General features: G+C 59.9%; 1 protein-coding gene and 1 long non-coding RNA gene across 2 annotated transcripts; one reads left to right on the top strand and one right to left on the bottom strand.

The window, feature by feature from the left end:
* Positions 1-15,745: 15,745 nt before the first annotated feature.
* LOC105728390 (uncharacterized) lies at positions 15,746-19,774 on the bottom strand. The gene is made up of 3 exons (XR_001110007.2): positions 18,766-19,774; positions 16,564-16,670; positions 15,746-15,961 (listed from the first exon to the last, which is right to left on the bottom strand). It is a non-coding gene; the product is annotated as an uncharacterized LOC105728390 (long non-coding RNA).
* On the top strand, positions 18,060-20,578 carry LOC105728389 (putative serine protease 29). The gene is made up of 6 exons (XM_064362863.1): positions 18,060-18,142; positions 18,247-18,307; positions 18,467-18,647; positions 18,741-19,006; positions 20,039-20,202; positions 20,414-20,578. Exons 1-6 carry the CDS (start codon positions 18,140-18,142, stop codon positions 20,576-20,578), a joined length of 840 nt encoding a protein of 279 aa, XP_064218933.1. The 5' UTR covers positions 18,060-18,139.
* Positions 20,579-22,372: the final 1,794 nt, after the last annotated feature.

Genomic DNA, 22,372 nt, shown 5'->3' with positions numbered 1-22,372 from the left:
CACCTCACCTGCCACACGATGCCATCCCCAGCACCCTCACCCACGTCACCTGCCACACGACGGCCGTCCCCAGCACCCTCACCCACGTCACCTGCCACACGACGGCCGTCCCCAGCACCCTCACCCACGTCACCTGCCACACGACGGCCGTCCCCAGCACCCTCACCCACGTCACCTGCCACACGACGGCCGTCCCCAGCACCCTCACCCACGTCACCTGCCACACGACGGCCGTCCCCAACACCCTCATCCACGTCACCTGCCACACGACGGCCGTCCCCAGCACCCTCATCCACGTCACCTGCCACACGATGCCATCCCCAGCACCCTCATCCACATCACCTGCCACACGACGGCCGTCCCCAGCACCCTCACCCACGTCACCTGCCACACGATGCCATCCCCAGCACCCTCATCCACATCACCTGCCACACGATGGCCGTCCCCAGCACCCTCTCCCACGTCACCTGCCACACGATGCCATCCCCAGCACCCTCATCCACGTCACCTGCCACACAATGGCCGTCCCCAGCACCCTCACCCACGTCACCTGCCACATGATGCCATTTCTAGCACCCTCACCCACGTCACCTGCCACACGATGCCATTCCCAGCACCCTCATCCACCTCACCTGCCACACGATGCCATCCCCTGCACCCTCACACACGTCACCTGCCACACGATGCCCGTCCCCAGTACCCTCACCCATGTCACCTGCCACACGACGGCCGTCCCCAGCATCCTCACCCACATCACCTGCCACACGACGGCCGTCCCCAGCGCCCTCACCCATGTCACCTGCCACACGACGGCCGTCCCCAGCACCCTCACCCACGTCACCTGCCACACGATGCCATCCCCAGCACCCTCACCCACGTCATCTGCCACACGATGTCCGTCCCCAGCACCCTCATCCACGTCACCTGCCACACGACGGCCATCCCCAGAACCCTCTCCCACGTCACCTGCCACATGACGGCCATCCCCAGCACCCTCATCCACGTCACCTGCCACACGACAGCCGTCCCCAGCACCCTCACCCACGTCACCTGCCACATGATGCCATTTCTAGCACCCTCACCCATGTCACCTGCCACATGATGCCATCCCCAGCACCCTCATCCACCTCACCTGCCACACGATGCCATCCCCAGCACCCTCACCCACGTCACCTGCCACACGACGGCCGTCCCCAGCACCCTCACCCACGTCACCTGCCACACGACGGCCGTCCCCAGCACCCTCACCCACGTCACCTGCCACGCGACGGCCGTCCCCAGCACCCTCACCCACGTCACCTGCCACACGACGGCCGTCCCCAGCACCCTCACCCACGTCACCTGCCACACGACGGCTGTCCCCAGCACCCTCATCCACGTCACCTGCCACACGACGGCCATCCCCAGCACCCTCATCCACGTTACCTGCCACACGATGCCATCCCCAGCACCCTCATCCACATCACCTGCCACACGACGGCCGTCCCCAGCACCCTCACCCACGTCACCTGCCACACGATGCCATCCCCAGCACCCTCATCCACGTCACCTGCCACACGACGGCCGTCCCCAGCACCCTCTCCCACGTCACCTGCCACACGATGCCATCCCCAGCACCCTCATCCACGTCACCTGCCACACGACGGCCGTCCCCAGCACCCTCACCCACGTCACCTGCCACATGATGCCATTTCTAGCACCCTCATCCACCTCACCTGCCACATGACGGCCGTCCCCAGTACCCTCACCCATGTCACCTGCCACACGACGGCCGTCCCCAGCTCCTCACCCATGTCACCTGCTGCACGATGCCATTTCTAGCACCCTCACCATGTCACCTGCTACACGATGCCGTTCCCAGCACCCTCACCCACGTCACCTGCCACATGACGGCCATCCCCAGGCCCTGCCACAGAGACAAAAGGGCCACACTAATGAGGGACAGGAATCTCGCTGGCTCTGTCCCGCCTGCTCATAGAGGACATAGGCTCACGGAGATGCCCTGTGCTTGTCCGTGGGTCATCTGAACACTGTGACGCACCCTTCTCTGGGTCTGACAGCTTTGGACAACCCCTGGGCAGAGCCATGTCCCACAGGGACAGCCTGAGGGCATCTGCCACTGCATTCTTCTCACTGCTCTGTCGGGAAGCCTGGCATCCTTCCACTCCCCATGTCTACCACGTGTGTGTCAGCCTTATCTCGTGGCACTCTGGGGCACACCACCATGCCCGGCTAATATCTAAATCTTCTATAGAGACAGGGTCTCACTATGTTGCCCAGGCTGGTCTCAAACTCCTGGGCTCAAGAAATCCTCCCCCACTCAGCCTTCCCAAGTGCTGGGATTACAGGCGCGAGCCACTGCACCCAGATAATTATTTTGATTTTTAATTAAAAAATTTTTTATATGACACATTCCTTTATTACTCAGAACACAAATTGTTTTTTATTTGCGGCTGAAGTCACTGCTATTTTTTTTTTTGAGACAGAGTTTTGCTCTTGTTGCCCAGGCTGGAGTGCAATGGTGAGATCTCAGCTCACCGCAACCTCTGCCTCCTGAGTTCAATCGATTCTCCTGTCTCAGCTTCCCAAGTAGCTGGGTGCACCACTACACCCAGCTAATTTTGTATTTTTAGTAGAGATGGGGTTTCTCCATGTTGGTCAGGCTGGTCTTGAACTCTCGACCTCAGGTGACCCACCCGCCTCGGCCTCCCAAAGTGCTGGGATGACAGGCGTGAACCACCACACCTGGCCAAAGTTTTAAATTTTTCTGAGTACACTGTATGTGTATATATATTTATCCTGCATGGTTTCATGTGAGCATTCTACTAAGTCTTCAAGAAACATAACCTCCATTTCAAACAAACTCTTCCAGAGACTAGAAAAAAAGAGGCGAATGTCCTGGCTGGTTTGATTAGATTAGTGTAGCCTGCAGAACAAGGCTGGACTCATGGAACACAGGGTAACTTCAGGCTGAATTCACTTACGAACGTTGTTGCAAACGTCCAAAATCATTAACCAGTTGACTCTAAAAATGTTCTCACAATTACAGTAAAACCTGATCGGGTCTAAACCAGGTTGGTTTAAAGCTTAGGAGATCTAATCAACTAATTTGCCAGTCAACGGAGCAGAGATAATCTGATTGACAAGCATTTGATTCTTTTGGTTGATAAATTCAACCACCAACTGCAATAAAACTCTTAGCAAATTTGGGGGCCTCTCACACAAGCCCACAGCAAAAGTCCTGTTTAACCATGGACCTGGAGAAGCAGCTCCTGTGAGTGAGGGATTGGTAGGCATGGCCACTCCCTCCCTCCACCCAGCTCAGCGCAGGCAGCACACAAACCAAGAGAAACAGGCTGGGCGCGACGGCTCACGCCTGTCATTCCAGCTACTCAGGAGGCTGAGGTGGGCGGATCACCTGAGGTCAGGGGTTCGAGACCAGCCTGGCCAAAATGGCGAAACCCCATCTTTACTAAAAATATGAGAAGGAGCCAGGTGTGGTGGCGCACGCCTGTAATTCCAGCTGCTCTGGCTGGTGAGGCAGGAGAATCACTCGAACCCGGCGGGACGGAGGTTGCAGTGAGCCAAGATCGCACCAGTGCACTCCAGCCTGGGCAACGGAGTGAGACTCCATCTCAAACAAACGAAAACAAAAACAAAGAGAAAGGAACAAAGAGTCTCGGGACTGGAAAGGAAGGGACGGGCTGCAGGGTCTGTAGACGGTGTGGTGTCTCTGAAGCCCGTCTGAGGTCACACGCAGACAGTGGCGGGGGCACAAGAACAGGGAGGCGGCTTACCCAGATCAACGCAGGACCAACAGCTGGAGATACACGGGGCTTCTGGGCGGGTGCGGTGCTCGCGCCTGTAATCCCAGCACTTTGGGAGGTCGAGGCAGGAGGATCGATGGAGTCAAAGCGGTCAAGACCAGCCTGGGCAACATAGTGAGAGTTTATCTCTAGAAAACAATTTTTTAAGCCACGCAGAGCCTGGGCAACATAGCAAGACCCCATCTCTACAAAAATTACGAAAATTAGCCAGGCGTGGCGGTGTGCGCCTGTAGTCCCAGCTACTCAGGAGGCTGAGGTGGGAGAATCACTTCAACTCGAGAGGCAGAGGCTGCCGTGAGCCGAGATCGTGACACTGCACTCCAGCCCAGGAGACAGCACAAGACTCCATCTCAAACAAAGAAACAAACAAAAAAGATCAAATTCCTTCTCTTAAATTCCCTTTTGCTTAAACAGGGAGTCTGGTTCCTGCTTCCCACTCAGCCCTGCTCAACACAGGTGCAGAACAGGCAGCTCCCAGAGGGAACAAAGTGGCCTGAGAGATGCGACTGGAATCTCGTTCCTTATTCAGGTCCCTAGCTTTTTTATGTTTTTTGACAGGGTCTTGCTCTGTCACCCAGGCTGGAGGGCAGTGGTATGATCATAGCTCACTGTTCAACCTCCTGAGCTCAAGCGATCCTCCTGCCTCAGCCTCTGGAGTGGCTGGGACTGTAGGTGTGAGCCACTGAGCCCGGCTCCCAAGTGTTTCTGACATCTTTCCACTCCATCTCATTTTTTGTTCTATTTCTTGAGGTGGAGTCTTGCTCTGTCGCCCAGGCTGGAGTGCAACAGGCAATCTCAGCTCACCTCAACCTCCGCCTGCGAGGTTCAAGCAATTCTCCTGTCTCAGCCTCCCAAGTAGCTGGGATTACAGGCGTGCGCCACCACACCCAGTTCATTTTTGTACTTTTAGTAGAGACAGGTTTCACCATGATGGCCAGGCGGGTCTTGAACTCCTGACTTCGAGTGATCCACCCACCTCAGCCTCCTACAGTGCTGGGATGACAGGCGTGAGCCACGGTGCCCGGCCCGTGCCTTGTCTCTTGTCACCTGTATCAGTGTCCTCGGGCTGCCACACAAAGTGCCGCAAACTGAGGGGAGAATTTTATTCTCCTTCGGTCCCAGAAGGGTCAGCAGGGCTGCTTGCTTTGCAGGCTTGGAGGGAGTGGCTGCTCCATGCCTGCTTCCTGATCCCCAGAGGCTCATACTCACATTGGCACACACACACATTCACATATGTTCACACATACATGCACAATCACACACGCACACACTCATACACCCATGCACTCACACCCATGCACACACACATGCGCACACACCCATGCACACACACACCCGCATGCACACCCGCATGCACACACACCCACGCACGCACACACCCATGCACACTCACACCCGTGCACACACATGCACACATACGCATGCACACACACATGCACACAAGCTCACACTTGCTCATCCGGTGTTGCCGGCAGTCCTTGGCTTGCGGCCACGTCACTCCCATCCCTGCCTGCCTTCCCTGCCCCTCTAGGTCTCAACCCCGCCCTCCTTTCTCCTATAAGGACGCCTGTCCTTGGATTTAGGCCCACCCTAATCCCAGGATGCTCTCATCTTGGCATCCTTAATCACATCTGCCAAAGCCCTATTTTCCAATAAATTCACATTCCCAGGTCCCGGGGCTCACGCTTGAACGGATCTTCTCGGGGAACAGTTTGCCTCACCATGGCACGCTACTCCTTCCCCTGCGTGCATTTTCCTTCTTCACATGCACTTCCTGTAGGAGCCTCCCTGTGCAGACACAGCCCCGGGCAACTTCGAGAGCCCTCCCCATAAAAGAGCGCCGGCTTCTGGTGGACCTCACACCTGATTCCAAGTATAAAGCACCGAATAGGAGATAAAAGGAAAGCGTCACCCGTGTCCTCCAAGTGAGACTCCGACGTTCCTGGCTCTGCTCAGGGCAAGCTTGGCTCACCCAACCTGGACTGGCCTGGGGCCCGACGGCTCCTCGGCCTCTCCCACCCACCCCCGCGCAGCCTGGGCCCCCTGCCTGCAGGCTCCGGGCCGCCCAGGAGGCCCTGGCCACACTCACCCCATGGCCCTCGACTGGCTGCGCTTCGCGGATCTTGGCTGGTTCAGGGCTCTCATGCTCGCTGGTGCCGAGTCTGCCTTACGAGGGCCTCCTGGACCCTGCCTCCTGGCAGCTGGGTGGGGGCCTGGGAGGGCCCTGCACTCGTGACGCAGCTGCCACGTTCTCCTGGTGTCCTAGGCCTGGAGAGGAATCACCAAGAAAGCCCCAGGCTAAGAAGCCATCCTCCCTTCTCCTCGGCCCTCTGCGTCTGGACAAGGAACCCAGGTGGTCCAGATCAGAGCCTCCCTCCCATCAGCCTTTCCTGGCCTCACCTGGCCAGGCCTCCCAGGCCTCCTGTTCTCCAGCTGCTCTCTCATCTCCTCTTCTTCAGACGGAGCTGCTCGCTCCATGGGCCTGGGCAGCAGCTTGAAGTGGGCGTGGGCCAAGCTCCCCAAGAGTGAGGGGTGCAGCTGCTCCCCAGGCACAGAGCCAGAGGTCCTGGGCCATGACGGGCAGAACGCGGCCAGGAGCGAGGCGCAGGGGCGACTAGGAGCCCATCCCGGGCAGCCTGGGGCTTCTCTCCTCCCCATGCAGGCAGGCCCAGGGCTGGGCGTGCAGACGGAAGTCTGGGTGCAGAGGATTTCACAGCTTCAGGCCAGCCTCAGGGACACCCTCCCTCAGCCTCCAGGGATCCTGAGCCTTCGCCAGGAAGCTTCTGGAAGCATGGAGAGGGCTGGACCTGTGCCAGCTAGAGGACATGTGGAATACACACACACACTCATGCAAATCTGTGCTAAAACCACACACCCGACATGAACCCACACATACACATGGAAACACACACATGCTTACACACACACTTATACACACACTCACATGCACACATGCTCACACATGCACAATCACTCATGCTTACACACATGCACACACATGCACACACAGTCACACATGTACAAATCACACACTTATATCCATGCACACACTCATACCCATGCACACACTCATACACGCATGCACCCACGCAGGGATGCGCACACACAGGCATGCACCACATACACAGGGATGCACACACACACAGGCATGCACACACACAGGCATGCACACACACACAGGCATGCACACACACAGGCATGCACACACACACAGGCATGCACACACACAGGGATGCACACACACACAGGCATGCACACACACAGGCATGCGCACACACACAGGCATGCACACACACACAGGCATGCTCACACACACACAGGCATGCACACACACACAGGCATGCACACACACAGGGATGCACACACACACAGGCATGCACACACACAGGCATGCGCACACACAGAGGCATGCACACACACAGGCATGCACACACACACAGGCATGCACACACACAGGGATGCACACACACACAGGCATGCACACACACAGGGATGCACACACACACAGGCATGCACACACACAGGCATGCGCACACACACAGGCATGCACACACACACAGGCATGCTCACACACACACAGGCATGCACACACACAGGCATGCACACACACACAGGCATGCACACACACAGGGATGCACACACACACACAGGCATGCACACACACAGGCATGCGTACACACACAGGCATGCACACACACAGGCATGCACACACACACAGGCATGCACACACACAGGCATGCACACACACACAGGCATGCACACACACAGGGATGCATGCACACACACAGGGATGCACACACACACAGGCATACACTCACACAGGGATGCACACACACACAGGCATGCACACACACACAGGCATGCACACACACACACAGGCATGCACCCACACAGGCATGCACCCACACAGGCATGCACCCACACAGGGATGCACACACACACAGGCATGCACACACACACAGGCATGCTCACACACACAGGCATGCACACACACACACAGGCATGCACACACACAGGCATGCACACACACACAGGCATGCACACACACACAGGCATGCATGCACATGCCCCCACACCCCCATTCACAGTGCTCCCTTGTGTTCCCACACCCCCACAGTCACCACCCCCCCATGACAATCTCACAGCAAGGCAAGCCTCCTGGAGGAGAGGCTGCAGGGGGACCTCGGACTCTGCAGCCCCCCGGCACGCGTCTGCTGCCTGGGCTGAAACGGGCATTGGTTGCCGGAGCCCTGAGGCTCAGCAGTGGGCAGCAGGCCCTGGGGGCTCGGCCCTGCCGTGGGAATGCAGCTCCCCACCCTCTGAGAATCCCAGCAGGTGATGGCCCCTCTCGCAGCGCAGGGGCCCCCTCCTGCTACCTGAAGTTTCTATCTGATGAAAATGCGTTTATATGATTAAAATGGGATTAAAACGAGCCCACCCAGATCTCCCCGCGTGGACTCCGCAGTGTTGTCTGAAAACTCCCTCCAAGGGCTGGAGCCTGGGCCTGGGGCGGCCACCGTGGAGCAGGAGGGTCCTGTGACCCTGGCTCACAGCACCTCTCACGCCCCTCCCTCTGGCTGATGCTTTTGCCCCCGTCGAGGGGGCATGAGTGCCCGTCCCATCTCGTCCCGGGTGGCAGGAGAGGCTTCGGGAGTGCTGGTCACTGGCCATTTCTCCACCGAGGCCCAGCTGCTACCTCGGCCTCCGGGGCAGTGGCCATGAAGATGGGTGGCGTGGTGACACCCTGGGGGCTCTGCGGTGGGGTGGGGCCGTCCTGTGCACCGTGGACATTTCACAGACCCCAGCCCCAGCCTCTTCCCACTAGATGTAGGCGGTGCCCCCTTATCCCTGACAGCCACAACTGTCCCTTGGTGAACAGTCACCGGGGCCGGGGGTGGCCTGTGTCCTCCTGGCCACCTGGTCACAGCCTGGCCTTGAGCCATTGTCCGCAGTCCGGCAGGAGGAAGGTCTGACCGAGCCCCACCTAATTCCTTTGCAAGGAAGATAAAGGAGCTCCATGTGGGTCCATGAGGGCAGCTGTGGCCACAGATCACAGTGAGGACACTGACCGCCCAGCAGCCACCAGTGGCCTCCAGACCCAGGTCCTGCGTGGCTCTTCTCACCCAGCCCTCTCCTCCCTTCACAGATGCTGTGGCTGCTGTTCCTGACCCTCCCCTGTCTCGGGGGCTCTGTGCCTGACACCCCAGGTGAGTCCTGGCCCCATCCCACACCGGACCCTAGGGGACTGGGCTAGGACAGAGAGCTGACCCCTCATGGAGCAGGGCCTGGAAGCTCCTGGAATTGCAGGAGGGCGGGGCCGGGCTGAGGCTCGGGTGTCTGAGGCCGGGCTCCCTGACCTCCTGTTGCTCCCAGCGCCGGTCCCCGAGAATGACCTGGTGGGCATCGTGGGGGGCCACAACGCCCCCCAGGGGAAGTGGCCGTGGCAGGTCAGCCTGAGGATCTACAGCTACCGCTGGGCTTCCTGGGTGCACGTCTGCGGGGGCTCCCTCATCCACCCCCAGTGGGTGCTGACCGCCGCGCACTGCATCTTCCGGTGAGTCCCGGGCGGGGACCCCAGTGAGGGGAGGGTGCGAGTGGGGCCGCCCCAGGCCAGGCCCCCTGAGAAGCCCGGGTCCGTCCTCCCCAGGAAGGACACTGACCCGTCCACCTACCGGATCCACACTGGGGACGTGTATCTCTACGGGGGCCGGGAGCTGCTGAATGTCAGCCGGGTCATTGTCCACCCAGACTACGTTGCTGCTCACCTCGGATTCGACCTGGCCTTGCTGAGGCTGGCCACCCCCGTGGACGCGACAAGCAACATTCAGCAGGTCACCCTGCCGCCCGAGGCCCTGAACTTCACCCCGGAGGACGAGTGCTGGCTGACCGGCTGGGGCAGGACATCCTACTTCGGTGAGAGTGATGGCGGGTGGCGGGAGGGTGAGGGTGGTGGAGAGGTGTGGGGAAGTTTCCAGAATTTCCCCTCCATGCCCATTTATGGAGGCAGGTCCCTTGGGGGCTGACATTCACAAGCTTGAAAATAAATGGGACAGGGGAGGAAAGGCGCCCCCTCCCCCCCGCAGGTTCCAGCTGCCCCCCCACTCCGCTCGGCCTCTCAGCCCGCTGTGTCCGCTCTGATGCGCTGATACTCATTTTGCACTAAGGACGGTGGAGGGCATTTCCCGGCTCTCTTGGTCTGCCATCGGCTGTGGCGGAATCTGCCTAGGTTCCCCGGGTCCACAGCCTGCTGCCCTCACACTCTGTTCTGTGTGGATTTTGGGGGCATGGAGGGGGGTGGGAGGAAGAATCCAGTTACGATTTTCAATGGGGGAAGTCACGCTTCTTCATATGTTCTGGGGACCTTTGGCTGCTGGCCGCCAGCGCCCGCCGCTCATGTCTGTGTCCTGGGGCTGCTGTGACAAGGCCCACACCCTGGGGGCTTCACGTCACAGAGATGTGTTCTCCCCAAGTCCAGGTGTGGGTAGGGCCCTGCTCCCTCTCAGGCTCTAGGGGAGGGTCCCTCCTGGTCTCTCCCAGCCTCTGGTGGCCCTGGTGTCCCGGGGCTCACAGTCACTCTCTGCCTCGGTCTTCATGTCACCTTCTCCCCCGAGCCTGGGTCCACTCCTGTCCTGCCTCTCATGAGGGCACCTGTCTTGGACTGAGGGCCCTTCCTATCCCTATCCCAGCATGGCCTCATCCCACCTTACTCAATCTGCCAAGACTCGATTTCCAAGTAAGATCCCATCCTGGAGCTTTGGAGAGACGTGTATGCCCAGCCCCAGTCCGTCAGGGTCTGTCTGTGGAATCTGAGCCTGTCTATCACGGAAGGAGGGCTCTGCAGAGACGGGCTGAGGACACACCCCCACCAAGGACAGATGGGGACACTGAGGCCCAGGCTGGCTCCAGGTCGGAGTGGTGAGAGCAGGAGTCACAGGCGGTATGGACCCTCCCCGTGGCTGCCTTGGCTGTGGCGGGTGTGAGCGAACCCACCGTGTCGGGGCCACAGCCCCCTGCTGCTTCCTGACCCCCCTCTTCCTCCCCCAGCACCACTACACCCACCCTACCGCCTGCAGCAGGTTCAAATCCTGCTGGAGAACCATGAGGCCTGTGAGGAGGGCTACAAGAACTACCTGCACGCCAGCGCCAACGAGAAGGTCATCCCGGAGGACATGCTGTGTGCCGGCACCCTGGGCCGGGGTCCCTGCATGGTGAGAGCTTCAGACTCTGCCTTGCCCCAGGGGGCTCCCCCTAGCCTGGGCCTCTCGAGGCTGGATGAGGAGTTCCGTCGTACGAAAGGCCCCTGGCGAGACATGTGACTGTGTCCTCTCTCTGGGTCCAGGTTGGCGTGGTCAGCTGGGGTATTGGCTGCTCCATGATCGAGCTGCCGGCCGTCTTCACGAGCGTCTGGAGCCACGTTGCTTGGATCCGCCAGCAAATCAGGAAGTGTGGGTGAGCCCCAGGGGGGCGCCAGGATCAGCGGAGGAGGCAGCAGCTTCATCCTGACCTTCCCTGGCACGGCTTTCTGATCCCCTCCACCTATACCTCCCGCCCACTTCCCTGAGCTTCAGCCTGCTCCCATCCCCCTCTTCCTCCCCTCTCCTTCTCTGCGGCTCCCAAGAGGAGGGTGGCGGCCTCTGTGGTGTTGGGGTGCCGTCCGGCTGGGTGTGTCTCATTAAACCGTCTGCGTACACAGGCTGGTGGTCAGAGTGGTCTTTGTGTCTGCACGGTGGGTGGCCCCGCTCTCCCATTTGGGAAACCTGAATGCTGGGCGAACGGGGCAGGCCTGGGCTGGGGCAGGTGGAGTTTGGGTGGGTGAGAGGTTCAGAGACTCTTCCCCAACCTCGGGGCCATCACTCCTTATCGTGGCATAGCTGCTGGTGCTGCTGTTGTACAGAGTCTGGCTCTGTCACCCAGGCTGGAGTGCAGTGGCACCATCTCAGCTCACTGCAACCTCCACCCCGCGAGTTCAAGCGATTCTCCTGCCTTAGTCTCCGGAGGAGCTGGGATTACAGGTGCCTGCCACCACGCCCAGCTGATGTCTGTATTTTTAGTAGAGATGGGGTTTTGCTGTGTTGGACACGCTGGTCTTGAACTCCTGACCTCAGGTGATCCACCTGCCTCGGCCTCCCAAAGTGCTGGGATGACAGGCGTGAGCCATCGTGCCCCACCCCTACTGTGTTTTATGTGCGGTGTACCCCATTACCAAGTGAGGGTGCTGGCAGATTCACACACAATTCAGTCATTTTCAGGCTCTCATTCATTCATCCGTTCATGCCATTCCTTTATTCATGGGTTCGACTGAGGCCACTGAGGTGCCGTGTCCTGGGCTATCGGGGAATAAACCTGTCCTACCTGATTTCAGGGCCTGGAGGGTGGTGAGTGTGTGACAGGGATTTGAAATGCAGCCGGGAGGCCAAGGCGGGTGGATCAGGATGTCAGGAGTTCGAGACCAGCCTGGCCAACATGGTGAAACCCTATCTCTACTAAAAATACAAGAATTAGGCAGATGGAGTGGCGGGCGCCTGTAATCCCAACTACTTGGGACGCTCAGGTGGGAGAACTGCCTGAATCCAGGAGGCAGAGGTTGCAATGAGCCGAGATCATGCCGCTGCACTCTAGTCTGGCAACAGAGCAAGACTCTGTCTCAAAAAAATTTAAGAAAAGAAAAGAAATGCAGGGGGAGGTGGTGTCATAGATGGAAGAGTCCTCAAAAGAACCAGAGGCGGCTCTCCTGGGTGTTAGCGAGGTTTAGCCCTAAGGGAAGCCTGAGTGGTTCCCGGAGGCATCAGGTGTGCCTGGGTTGAAAAGATGAGCCTGCAGGCGGGACAGAGGGCGGGGCCGGCCGGGAGAACCACCTGTGCCCGAGGGCGAGGCCAGACACCCTGGGCTCTCACTGCATCTCTGGAACCTGCATCGCAAACTTGCATTGCCCACAGAAAATGAACAAGAAAGCTATTTTCATAGTGAGGAAAGAATGTTAATGATATGACTCCTCTGTCGGCGCGGTAATCCTAAGTCACAGGCCCCAGCCCCGTCCCAGGGAACTGAGGGAGGACGGGGCTGAGCAAGGCTTTCCTGCACACACTGGAGAAATCCTCCCCCAGCGCTGACCACACGTCTCCCCTCAGCTCAGCCCCAGAGAAACACAGCTGAGAAGGGCTGGGGTGGCCTGGCTCCTCATCCCCTTCCAGATGATGTGCACACCCCAGGGGGTGTCTGCGGTTCCTGGGGAAGTGGAATATGTGGGAGCTGGTCCTTCCCAGACGCCCTGGCCGCCCAGGGCCAGAGGAGCGAGGCTGCCTGGGGTCCGGTGTCCGGCCGTCCCCCGTCTCCTGCAGCCACACTTCCCAGAGCTAAACCTTACCCTAACCCTAACCCTAACCCTAACCCTAACCCTCACGCTTATAATCCTAGCACTTTGGGAGACCAAGACGGGTGGATCACTTGAGGTCAGGCATTCAAAACTAGCCTGGCCAACATAGGAAAACCCCATCTCTACTAAAAAAAGAATAAGAAAAATTAGCCGGGCGTGGTGGCTTGAGCCTGTGATCCCACTATTCAAGAGGCTGAGGCAGGAGAATCACTTGAACCCAGGAGACGGAGGTTGCAGTGAGCCGAGGTCATGCTGCTACACTCCACTCTGCATGACAGAGCGAGACTCTGTCTCCAAAAAAAAAAAAAGAATGGATGGATAGGTGGGTGAGTGAATGAATTAGTGGATGAGTAGGTAAGTGAGTGGGGGGATTGGTGAGTGAGTGGATGGATGAGTGGGTAGATGGGCGAGTGGGTTTGTGGATGGGAGGATGGGTGAGTGGATGGATGGATGGGTGAGTGGGTTTGTGGATGGGAGGATGGGTGAATGAATGGATGGATGGGTGGATGTATGGGTGAGTGGATGGGTGGATGGATGGATGGATGGGTGAGTGGGTTTGTGGATGGGAGGATGGGTGAATGGATGATGGATGGATGGGTGAGTGGGTTTGTGGATGGGAGGATGGGTGAATGAATGGATGGATGGGTGGATGTATGGGTGAGTGGATGGATGGATGGGTGAGTGGATGGATGGGTGAGTGGATGGATGGATGGATGAGTGGATGGATGGGTGAGTGGATGGATGGATGGATGGGTGAGTGGGTTTGTGGATGGGAGGATGGGTGAATGAATGGATGGATGGGTGGATGTATGGGTGAGTGGATGGGTGGATGGGTGGATGTATGGGTGAGTGGATGGATGGATGGGTGAGTGGATGGATGGGTGAGTGGATGGATGGATGGATGAGTGGATGGATGGGTGAGTGGATGGATGGATGGATGGGTGAGTGGGTTTGTGGATGGGAGGATGGGTGAATGAATGGATGGATGGGTGGATGTATGGGTGAGTGGATGGGTGGATGGATGAGTGGATGGATGGGTGAGTGGATGGATGGATGGGTGAATGGGTGAGTGGATGGGTGGATGGATGAGTGGATGGATGGGTGAGTGGATGGATGGATGGGTGAATGGGTTTGTGGATGGGAGGATGGGTGAATGGATGGATGGATGGGTGAGTTGGTGGATGGATGGATGAGTGGATGGCTGAATGGGTGAGGGGATGGAGGGATGGGTGAGTGGATGGATGGATGGATGGTTGAGTGGATGGGAGGATGGGTGAATGGATGGGTGAGTTGGATGGATGGGTGCAGTTGAGCAGATGTATGGATGGGTGGATAGGTAAGTGGGTGGATAGATGGGTAGATGGATGGGTGAGTTGGTGGATGGATGGATGAGTGGATGGCTGGATGGGTGAGTGGATGGATGGCTGGATGGCTGAGTGAATGGGTGAATGGATGGATGGATGGGTGAGTTGGTGGATGGATGGATGAGTGGATGGATGGGTGCATGGTTGAGTGGATGGATGGATGGATGGGTGAGTGGATGGATGGATGGGAGGGTGGGTGAGTGGACGGATGGATGGGAGGGTGGGTGAGTGGACGGATGGATGGGAGGGTGGGTGAGTGGACGGATGGATGGGAGGGTGGGTGAGTAGACGGATCCCAATGGCTCCACGGTGTCAGCTGGGGTTTCGTTTTGGACTCAGACCCACCGACTGAGCATCGTGCATTGTGTGTAATTAACAGGGAGAAGCACACATCTTCTGTACATGCAAGAACATTCATATCATTATCATTTATAACAGCAAATTATTGGAAACTGTCTAACTCTCCATGAAGAGCTGGTGGAATAAGTTCCCCTAAATCCATACAGCTGGCTGCAGTGCGCCATTAAGCCTGACGTCTCTGCCTGTGCGTCGGCGGCAGTCCCGTCACCGTGCAGCTCCCTCTCGTGAACACACGTGTGGAGTCAGGGGAGGTGGTGCTGGGTGGCGAGAAGGGTGACTGCAGGGTCTAGAATTACGCAGAATTTCTACTTTAAACATTTATGTTTGGCCTAGGTCTTTTACCTTGAAACCTATTTCATGGCTGGGCGAGGTGACTCATGCCTGTAATCCCAGCACTTTGGGAGATAGAGATGGGTGGATCATGAGGTCAGGAGATTGAGACCATCCTGGCCAACATGGTGAAACCCTGTCTCTATACAAAAACACAAAAAATTAGCCGGGCACGGTGGCTCGTGCCTGTAGTCCCAGCGACTCTGGAGGCTGAGGCAGGAGAATCACTTGAACCCAGGAGGCAGAGGTTGCAGTGAGTCGGGATCAAGCCGCCGTGCTCCAGCCTGAGTGACAGAGCGAGACTCTGTCTCAAAAAACAAAAAACAAAGACAAAAACAAAACTATTTCACTTTGAAAGAAGATGAGTTTTTTTCTGGTTTTTCCAGTCACATCAATGCAGATTTTATGCTCATCGCAAACTCCACGGCTCCATTAAAACGCCCTCAGGAAATGGTCTCCCAACCCAGGAAGTGCAGCTCAGTGGCCTCGTCGCCGAGGGCGACCCCGTGTGAGCTGCAGGGACCCAGCGTGCAGGGTGCCAGGGGAAGAGCAGCGGACGCCCGGGATGAGGGGTGGACTCCAACCTGTGTGCAGGACCCCGGAAGCAGCCGGGCAGGACTCTCCAGGTCTGTGAAAGCTGAGCCCACACCAGGGAAGCCGGAACTGATGGGTAACAGGGCTCCATTTGCACACAAATGCTGGGTGACCTTGGGGACATGGAAAAATTGTGGTCATGAACCCTTCATCTCCCAGGTCCCAGTGACCTCAGGCTCTGCGTACCGTATTCTGAGGCCCCCGTGCCCCTGAGCTGGGACACTCTGCCTGGCCTTTCCTCCAGCCCAGCCCTTCTGCAACCCTGGCCTGAAGCAGCCACATCCTTCACACAGCGGTGACCCTGGGTGGGGATGCCCCGGCCGCAGGCCTCGACTTGACCCTATCCTTGGCCAGGGCCTCTGACCCCCTTCTTAATGGTTGCACGGCCCCCAGTTCTTCCTCTGATCCTATCGCCAAACGTTCTCATGGTGGTCTGGTCCTGACTCTATCAGGACAAACAGGTATCCTGTCCCCAGGCTCTGTGGCCTAACAGCCTGTGGGTGACGGCCTCAGGTTGATCCCTCCTAGATAAGCGACCTGCGCCCCTGTGGTCAGCACAGAGAGCAGGATGCAGGGTGTTTCAGGAGCTGGCCCTCATCCCGCCCCGTGTCCCCCGCTGTGCCCTGATGGCCATCCCAGGAGTGAGCCCCAGGCCGAGGTGGGGACGTGGGGGTGTGAGGACACACAGCTCTGCCTTCTCTGTTTCCCTTCTCACCTGAGGGCCGCTGCCCGCTGGCACTGAGGGATGAGGCTGGCACGTCTTTCTCTCCCTTCGGGCCTCCCCTGGGCTGTTTCTCCAGTGCCTCCTGGCTCTTCCCAGCCCTGGAAACAACACATTCTCTGACTGGCCGTGGAGCTGGGCCATGCCTGGGGTGTCCCAAAGCCTCCTGGGCTCAGACTTCCAGTCCTGAATCCCAGCAGCTCCCGGCCACTCCGCCCACCCACACCCTGCCCTGCTCAGCGTGGGCTGCCCCAGAGCCAAGCACTCAGCCTACCCCGTGCCCTGCCCCGGGTCCTCTGGCTCACCCTGTCCACACCGGTGCCATCTGCCCAGGCCCCCTGGACAGGCAGGGCTGAGGACATACCGGACGACCTGGCTTGGGGCCCTCGAAGCAGGGCTCAGGGCCCGCCCCCCACTCCCTGGCTGGAGGTGGCTCCAGGACCTGGGTGTGCTGTCTCCCCAGCCACCTTCCTTGTGGTTCCCGAGGCACGGCCAGCCCTGAGGACTCAGCAACTGTCACCACTGGCATCACCAGCCACCCAGAGGCCACTCAGAGCCGGGAGCTCAGCAGGCAGGGGCCGGGGCAGGGTTCAGAGTTGCCTTCCCGAGTCACCATGGAGAGACTTGTTCCTGGTGGATGAGGAAGGGGACTGAGGGTGGGGCTGGTGATGACACAGGGGGCTCCAGCCAGCAGGAGGAGGAGGCTTGGCTACCTCTCACTGAGTTGCTTGGCTTACCCGGAGTTGGGGCAGATTCCATAATGCAGCCCTGGGTGGAGTCTGGGGAGGAGGATCCTCCAGCTCCCCGTAGTGAACTGCACCTGCCGGGATGTCCCGACGGGCCAGGGTCACAGGCATTCTCTGTGAGGAAGAGAACCTTCTCCTCTGGCCACTTGCAAAGGATCTGACCCAGGGCTGGGCTGCTGTGTGGACCTGGGATGAGAGAGCCTGGGGTCGGCTCCCCTGGGCCCTGTTTCTGCCCCTGCCGTGAGGATTTGGCCTTGGGTCATCGGCCCAGGCCTTGGTGAAGCCCCACTGCCTTCAGTGAGGACGTGAGGACCTCCCCCGAGGGACGGCGGGTCACTGTGCACTGATCGGCATGTGTGGGGTGGCTGTGGAAGCTGGGAGCCCACCGTGCGGCCCCGGGGGAGGGGCCTGCCCATGGCATCAACATTGCCACCACCTGCCCTGGGCATCGAGAAACGCTTGGCCACCTGGCTCTGAGTATCACCGGGGCGGCTCGAGGTGGGGACGCCATCCCACCGCCTCCCCGGGGCGCAGGAACCTGCCAGGTGAGGTGGCGCACCCTCCTCCCCTAACCCTGGCAGCTCTCCTCTGCTGGTGATGCCGGTGGGGACAGTGACCCAGTGGCTCAGGGCAGCTGCACCTCTGGAGCCTGGACCAAGGACCCATACCCCTGGTCGCTGGCCACCATCCTTCTCAACCTGAACAAGGGGCCGCTTCCTCCCTGCCCCTTCTCCAAGGAGAGGACTGACTGGCACCTGCCCACTTCCTGTGGCTGAGGATAAAGAAGCTCCGAGGGGCCGGGGAGAGAGCTGAGGAGTCCTGGCATGGTAAGGGTGCCGTCCCCTCCCTGACGCCTGCGGGCGGCTCCCCGACCCCACCCCTGACCCCGGGTCTGAGCCCCCAGCCCACACTCCACGCTGTCTCCCCGCAGATGCTGCTGCTGCTGTTCCTGGCCGTCTTCCCCCTGGGGAGCTGTAGCTCCGGGAGCCCAGGTGAGTCCCGGCCCACACAGCCCTCCTTTCCCAGAGGCTCCGCCAGCCCTGACCCAGGATCCAGGGGACGTGTGTACAGTCCGGCTCCGGCCCGAGGGTGGGCACGGGCTGAGGCTCGGGTGTCTGAGGCCGGGCTCCCTGACCTCCTGTTGCTCCCAGCGCCAGTCCCTGAGAATGACCTGGTGGGCATCGTGGGGGGCTACAACGCCCCCCAGGGGAAGTGGCCGTGGCAGGTCAGCCTGAGGATCTACAGCTACCACTGGGCTTCCTGGGTGCACGTCTGCGGGGGCTCCCTCATCCATCCCCGGTGGGTGCTGACCGCCGCCCACTGCATCTTCCGGTGAGTCCCGGGCGGGGACCCCAGTGAGGGGAGGGTGCGAGTGGGGCCGCCCCAGGCCAGGCCCCCTGAGAAGCCCGGGTCCGTCCTCCCCAGGAGGGACACTGACCCGTCCACCTACCGGATCCACGCCGGGGACGTGTATCTCTACGGTGGCCGGGAGCTGCTGAATGTCAGTCGAGTCATCGTCCACCCTGACTACGTGACGGTGGGGCTGGGGGCGGACGTGGCCCTACTCCAGCTGGCGAGCCCAGTGATCTGCGCTGCTAATGTCAAGACGGTCAAGCTCTCCCCTAACTCCCTGAAGCTCAGCCCGAAGGACCAGTGCTGGGTGACCGGCTGGGGAGCGGTCAGGATGTTCGGTGAGTGTTGGGTGGGGGCTGGGGAAGGACTTGGGTCATCCCAGGGTTCCTGGGGGGTGAGTTCCAGCAAGGGAAGAGATGGTGCTGCTCACAGCCACACAGCGCCTCCAGCTCCTTTCCCCAACAGCTCTGTGCTGCCCAGGCGGGGAGAGTCAGGGGTCCCGTGACTGCCAATGGCAGAATCAAGTGCAGACTTGACATGCGGAGGGGAAAATACTTCTCATTGTTTTCTATTTAAGAAAAGGCTTTTGGCTGGGCACGGTGGCTCCCGCCTGTAATCCCAGCACTTTGGGAGGCCGAGGCGGGTGGGTCACCTGAGGTCAAGAGTTTGAGACCAGTCTGGCCAACATGGTGAAACCTCACCTCTACTGAAAATACAAAAGATGAGCTGGTGTGGTGGTGTGCACCTGTAATCCCAGCTGCTGGGGAGGCTGAGGCAGAATTGGTTGAACCTGGGAGTCCGAGGTTTCAGTGAGCCGAGACCCTGCGATTACATTCCAGCCTGGGCAACAAGTGAAACTCCATCTCAAAAAAATATATAAATAAATTGAAAAAAGACTCTTTTTTTGGCTGGGTGCAGGTGCAGGGACTCACACCTGCAATCCCAGCACTTTGGGAGGCAGAGGCAGGAGGCAGATTGCTGGAGCCTGAGAGTTTGAGACCAGCCTGGGCAACACAGCAAGAAATCTCTAAAAAAGAAAAACCCATCAAAACCAAAAACACCTCAAAACCAAAAGGCATTTTTGGAGGAAAAAAAAAAAAAAACAGAAAAACTCATCCCTCCATTTTTCTCTGGGTGGTCCACCTCTGAGCCCTAGGAGTTTAGAGGGAGACACGCCCCCTCCACGGGGTCCCACACACGGCGCTCAGGCCGCCAGGCCACGGCGCAGGGACTAGGAGCCCTTGACAGCAGGGCAGCCGCCTCCCCTCCGACCCAGGGTCTCGACTGTCCTGGTCCGGGAGGCACTGGGCCCGCTGGGCCGCTGGCAGGGTCGTGTCCGCTGCGCCAGCCCGGGGTTCCTCCGTTCCTAGAGTCGCTGCCGCCGCCGTTCCGCCTGCAGCAGGTGAGCGTGCAGGTGGTGGAGAACGCCGTCTGCGAGCAGCGGTACCGCAGCGCCTCCCGGCACGTGGGCGACAGGCGGATCATCCTGGATGACATGCTGTGCGCAGGCAGCGAGGGCCGCGACTCCTGCTACGTGAGTCCTGCTGCCCCCGCCCCGCCCCCGCCCCGCCCCCGCCCCGCCCCCGCCCCGCCCCCAAACCACCATCGCCCCGCCCAGACCCGCCATCTCCCCGCCCCCTCCCCGCCCAGACCCGCCCTCTCCCCGCCCCCTCCCCGCCCAGACCCGCCCAGACCCGCCCCCGACCCGCAGCTCAGCGGGGACCCCCTTTCCTTCCCCTCCTCAGGGTGACTCCGGCGGCCCCCTGGTCTGCAGGGTGCGGGGGTCCTGGCGCCTGGTGGGGGTGGTCAGCTGGGGCTACGGCTGTGCCCTGCGGGACTTCCCCGGCGTCTACGCCCGCGTCCAGACCTACGTGCCCTGGATCCTGCAGCAGGTCGGGGAGCTGCCCTGAGCAGGCCGGGCTGGGCTCCGGGCTGGGTGGGCCGAGGAGGGGCCGGGACCCGCCGCCTCCCAGGGGCCTTGGCTTCCGCCTCCGCTGCAGGCCGCTGGCTTGGGCCGGTTCTCCGGCTCCTCAGCGCCCGGGACCGCCCTGATGCCGGGGGCAGGTGCTGCGGAGGGGAGGGCGGGGGTGTCGCAGCGTCTCTGATTAAAGAGCTTAGGAACAGCAGAGTGTGTTTTGTGGCGTCTTTGTGGGGAACACAGCAAGAAATCCCTAAAAAAAACCCATCACAACAGGCCGGGCGCGGTGGCTCAAGCCTGTAATCCCAGCACTTTGGGAGGCCGAGGCGGGTGGATCACGAGGTCAAGAGATCGAGACCATCCTGGTCAACATGGTGAAACCCCGTCTCTACTAAAAATACAAAAAATTAGCTGGGCACGGTGGTGCGTGCCTGTAATCCCAGCTACTCAGGAGGCTGAGGCAGGAGAATTGCCTGAACCCGGGAGGCGGAGGTTGCGGTGAGCCGAGATCGCGCCATTGCACTCCAGCCTGGGTAACAAGAGCGAAACTCCGTCTCCAAAAAAAAAAAAAAACAAAAACCCATCACAACAAAAACACCTCAAAACCAAAAGGCATTTTTTGGAGGAGAAAAAACAAAAAAAAAAAACAGAAAAAGGGAGGGCTTTGCACCCCGAACCGTGGCTGGGTGTGCTGCTCTCAGCCACCGCCTGTCGGAGGCCACCTGGGCCGCCTCCGCTTCTGGGCTCTGGTAATAAAGATGCTAAGAACACCCACCCCCCCAGCCTCTCGGGGAGACACCCACGGGTGCTGCTTCAGTGCCAGCTTCCAGGTGAGGAAACCCAGGCAGGTAACTCATCGGAGGTGCAGGCGCGGTGGGTGGGGGTTCCGGGGACCAGGCCCGAGCGCTGCCCGCCGCTCCTGTGCGGGGGCCTCCGTGTCCCTGGGCCTGGCCTCCCTGGGCCATGGTGAGCTTTAGCCTCCTGCTCCGACTCCCTCCTGTACAGGGTCCCAGAGCTCAGACACCACCTCGCAGGGCAAGACGGGAGGGGACGGTGGGTAAGAGGCCCAGCCTCTGCATGGGGTCACTTCCAGGGAGGCTTCCTCTCAGGGCCACGCCAGGGTGGGCGGGGAGAGCAGCGCTCTAAGGGGCAGGCGACGCCAGGAACCACCCGGTCCCTCCTCCCCGTGTTCATTCTGCGCCCAGACCCCAGGCTTCAGGTCCATGTGTGGCCCCGGCGTCTGCACCCAGACTGGGCAGACTCAGTGCCTAGACCCCAGGCTTCAGGTCCATGTGTGGCCCCGGCGTCTGCACCCAGACTGGGCAGATTCAGCGCCCAGACCCCAGGCTTCAGGTCCATGTGTGGCCCCGGCGTCCGCTCCCCCAGGCGCCCATAACCAGGGGCCACCTGCCTTCCCCTTTGCTTCCAAGACCTCTGCAGGACGGAGATAAGATGGGAGCTTAAAAGGGAGGGTCTGGGGGCTTTCCGCTCCTCCAAGGAAGTTTCTGCAGGTGACAGGGTGGGGGCCTGGCCTCCACCTTGCCCCCCGCCCTCACCGCCCTGCCTGTCACTCCTGGGGGTAGGGGTGGGCTGGACCCCTAGAAGGCATGGGCTTTGGGGCAAACCCAGGCTCTGAGCCTCTGTGCAGAATCCACAGCCAGGTTTACACTTTCTCCCTGGTCCCTGGTCTTTCCAGAATGGGGCAGAGCGGAGGGGTCAGGGGCACCTCTAGGCAGTGGGAAAGGCTCCGAGGGAGGTGTGGGGAAAGGCTTGGGGGGTGGGGTGG

The sequence above is a fragment of the Aotus nancymaae genome, unplaced genomic scaffold (assembly GCF_030222135.1).
Source record: "Aotus nancymaae isolate 86718 unplaced genomic scaffold, 86718_ANA_hifiasm-v0.15.2.pri h1tg000049l, whole genome shotgun sequence".
NCBI classification, from domain to species: Eukaryota; Metazoa; Chordata; class Mammalia; order Primates; family Aotidae; genus Aotus; species Aotus nancymaae.
This window is presented reverse-complemented; position numbering and strand designations above follow the sequence as displayed.

Bases quoted from the DNA above. Each gene is read 5' to 3' on its own strand.
- LOC105728389 (XM_064362863.1), top strand. The intron at 19,007-20,038 runs GTGAGTGTTGGG...CTCCGTTCCTAG, and splicing joins GGGAGCGGTCAGGATGTTCG to AGTCGCTGCCGCCGCCGTTC. The intron at 20,203-20,413 runs GTGAGTCCTGCT...TCCCCTCCTCAG, and splicing joins AGGGCCGCGACTCCTGCTAC to GGTGACTCCGGCGGCCCCCT.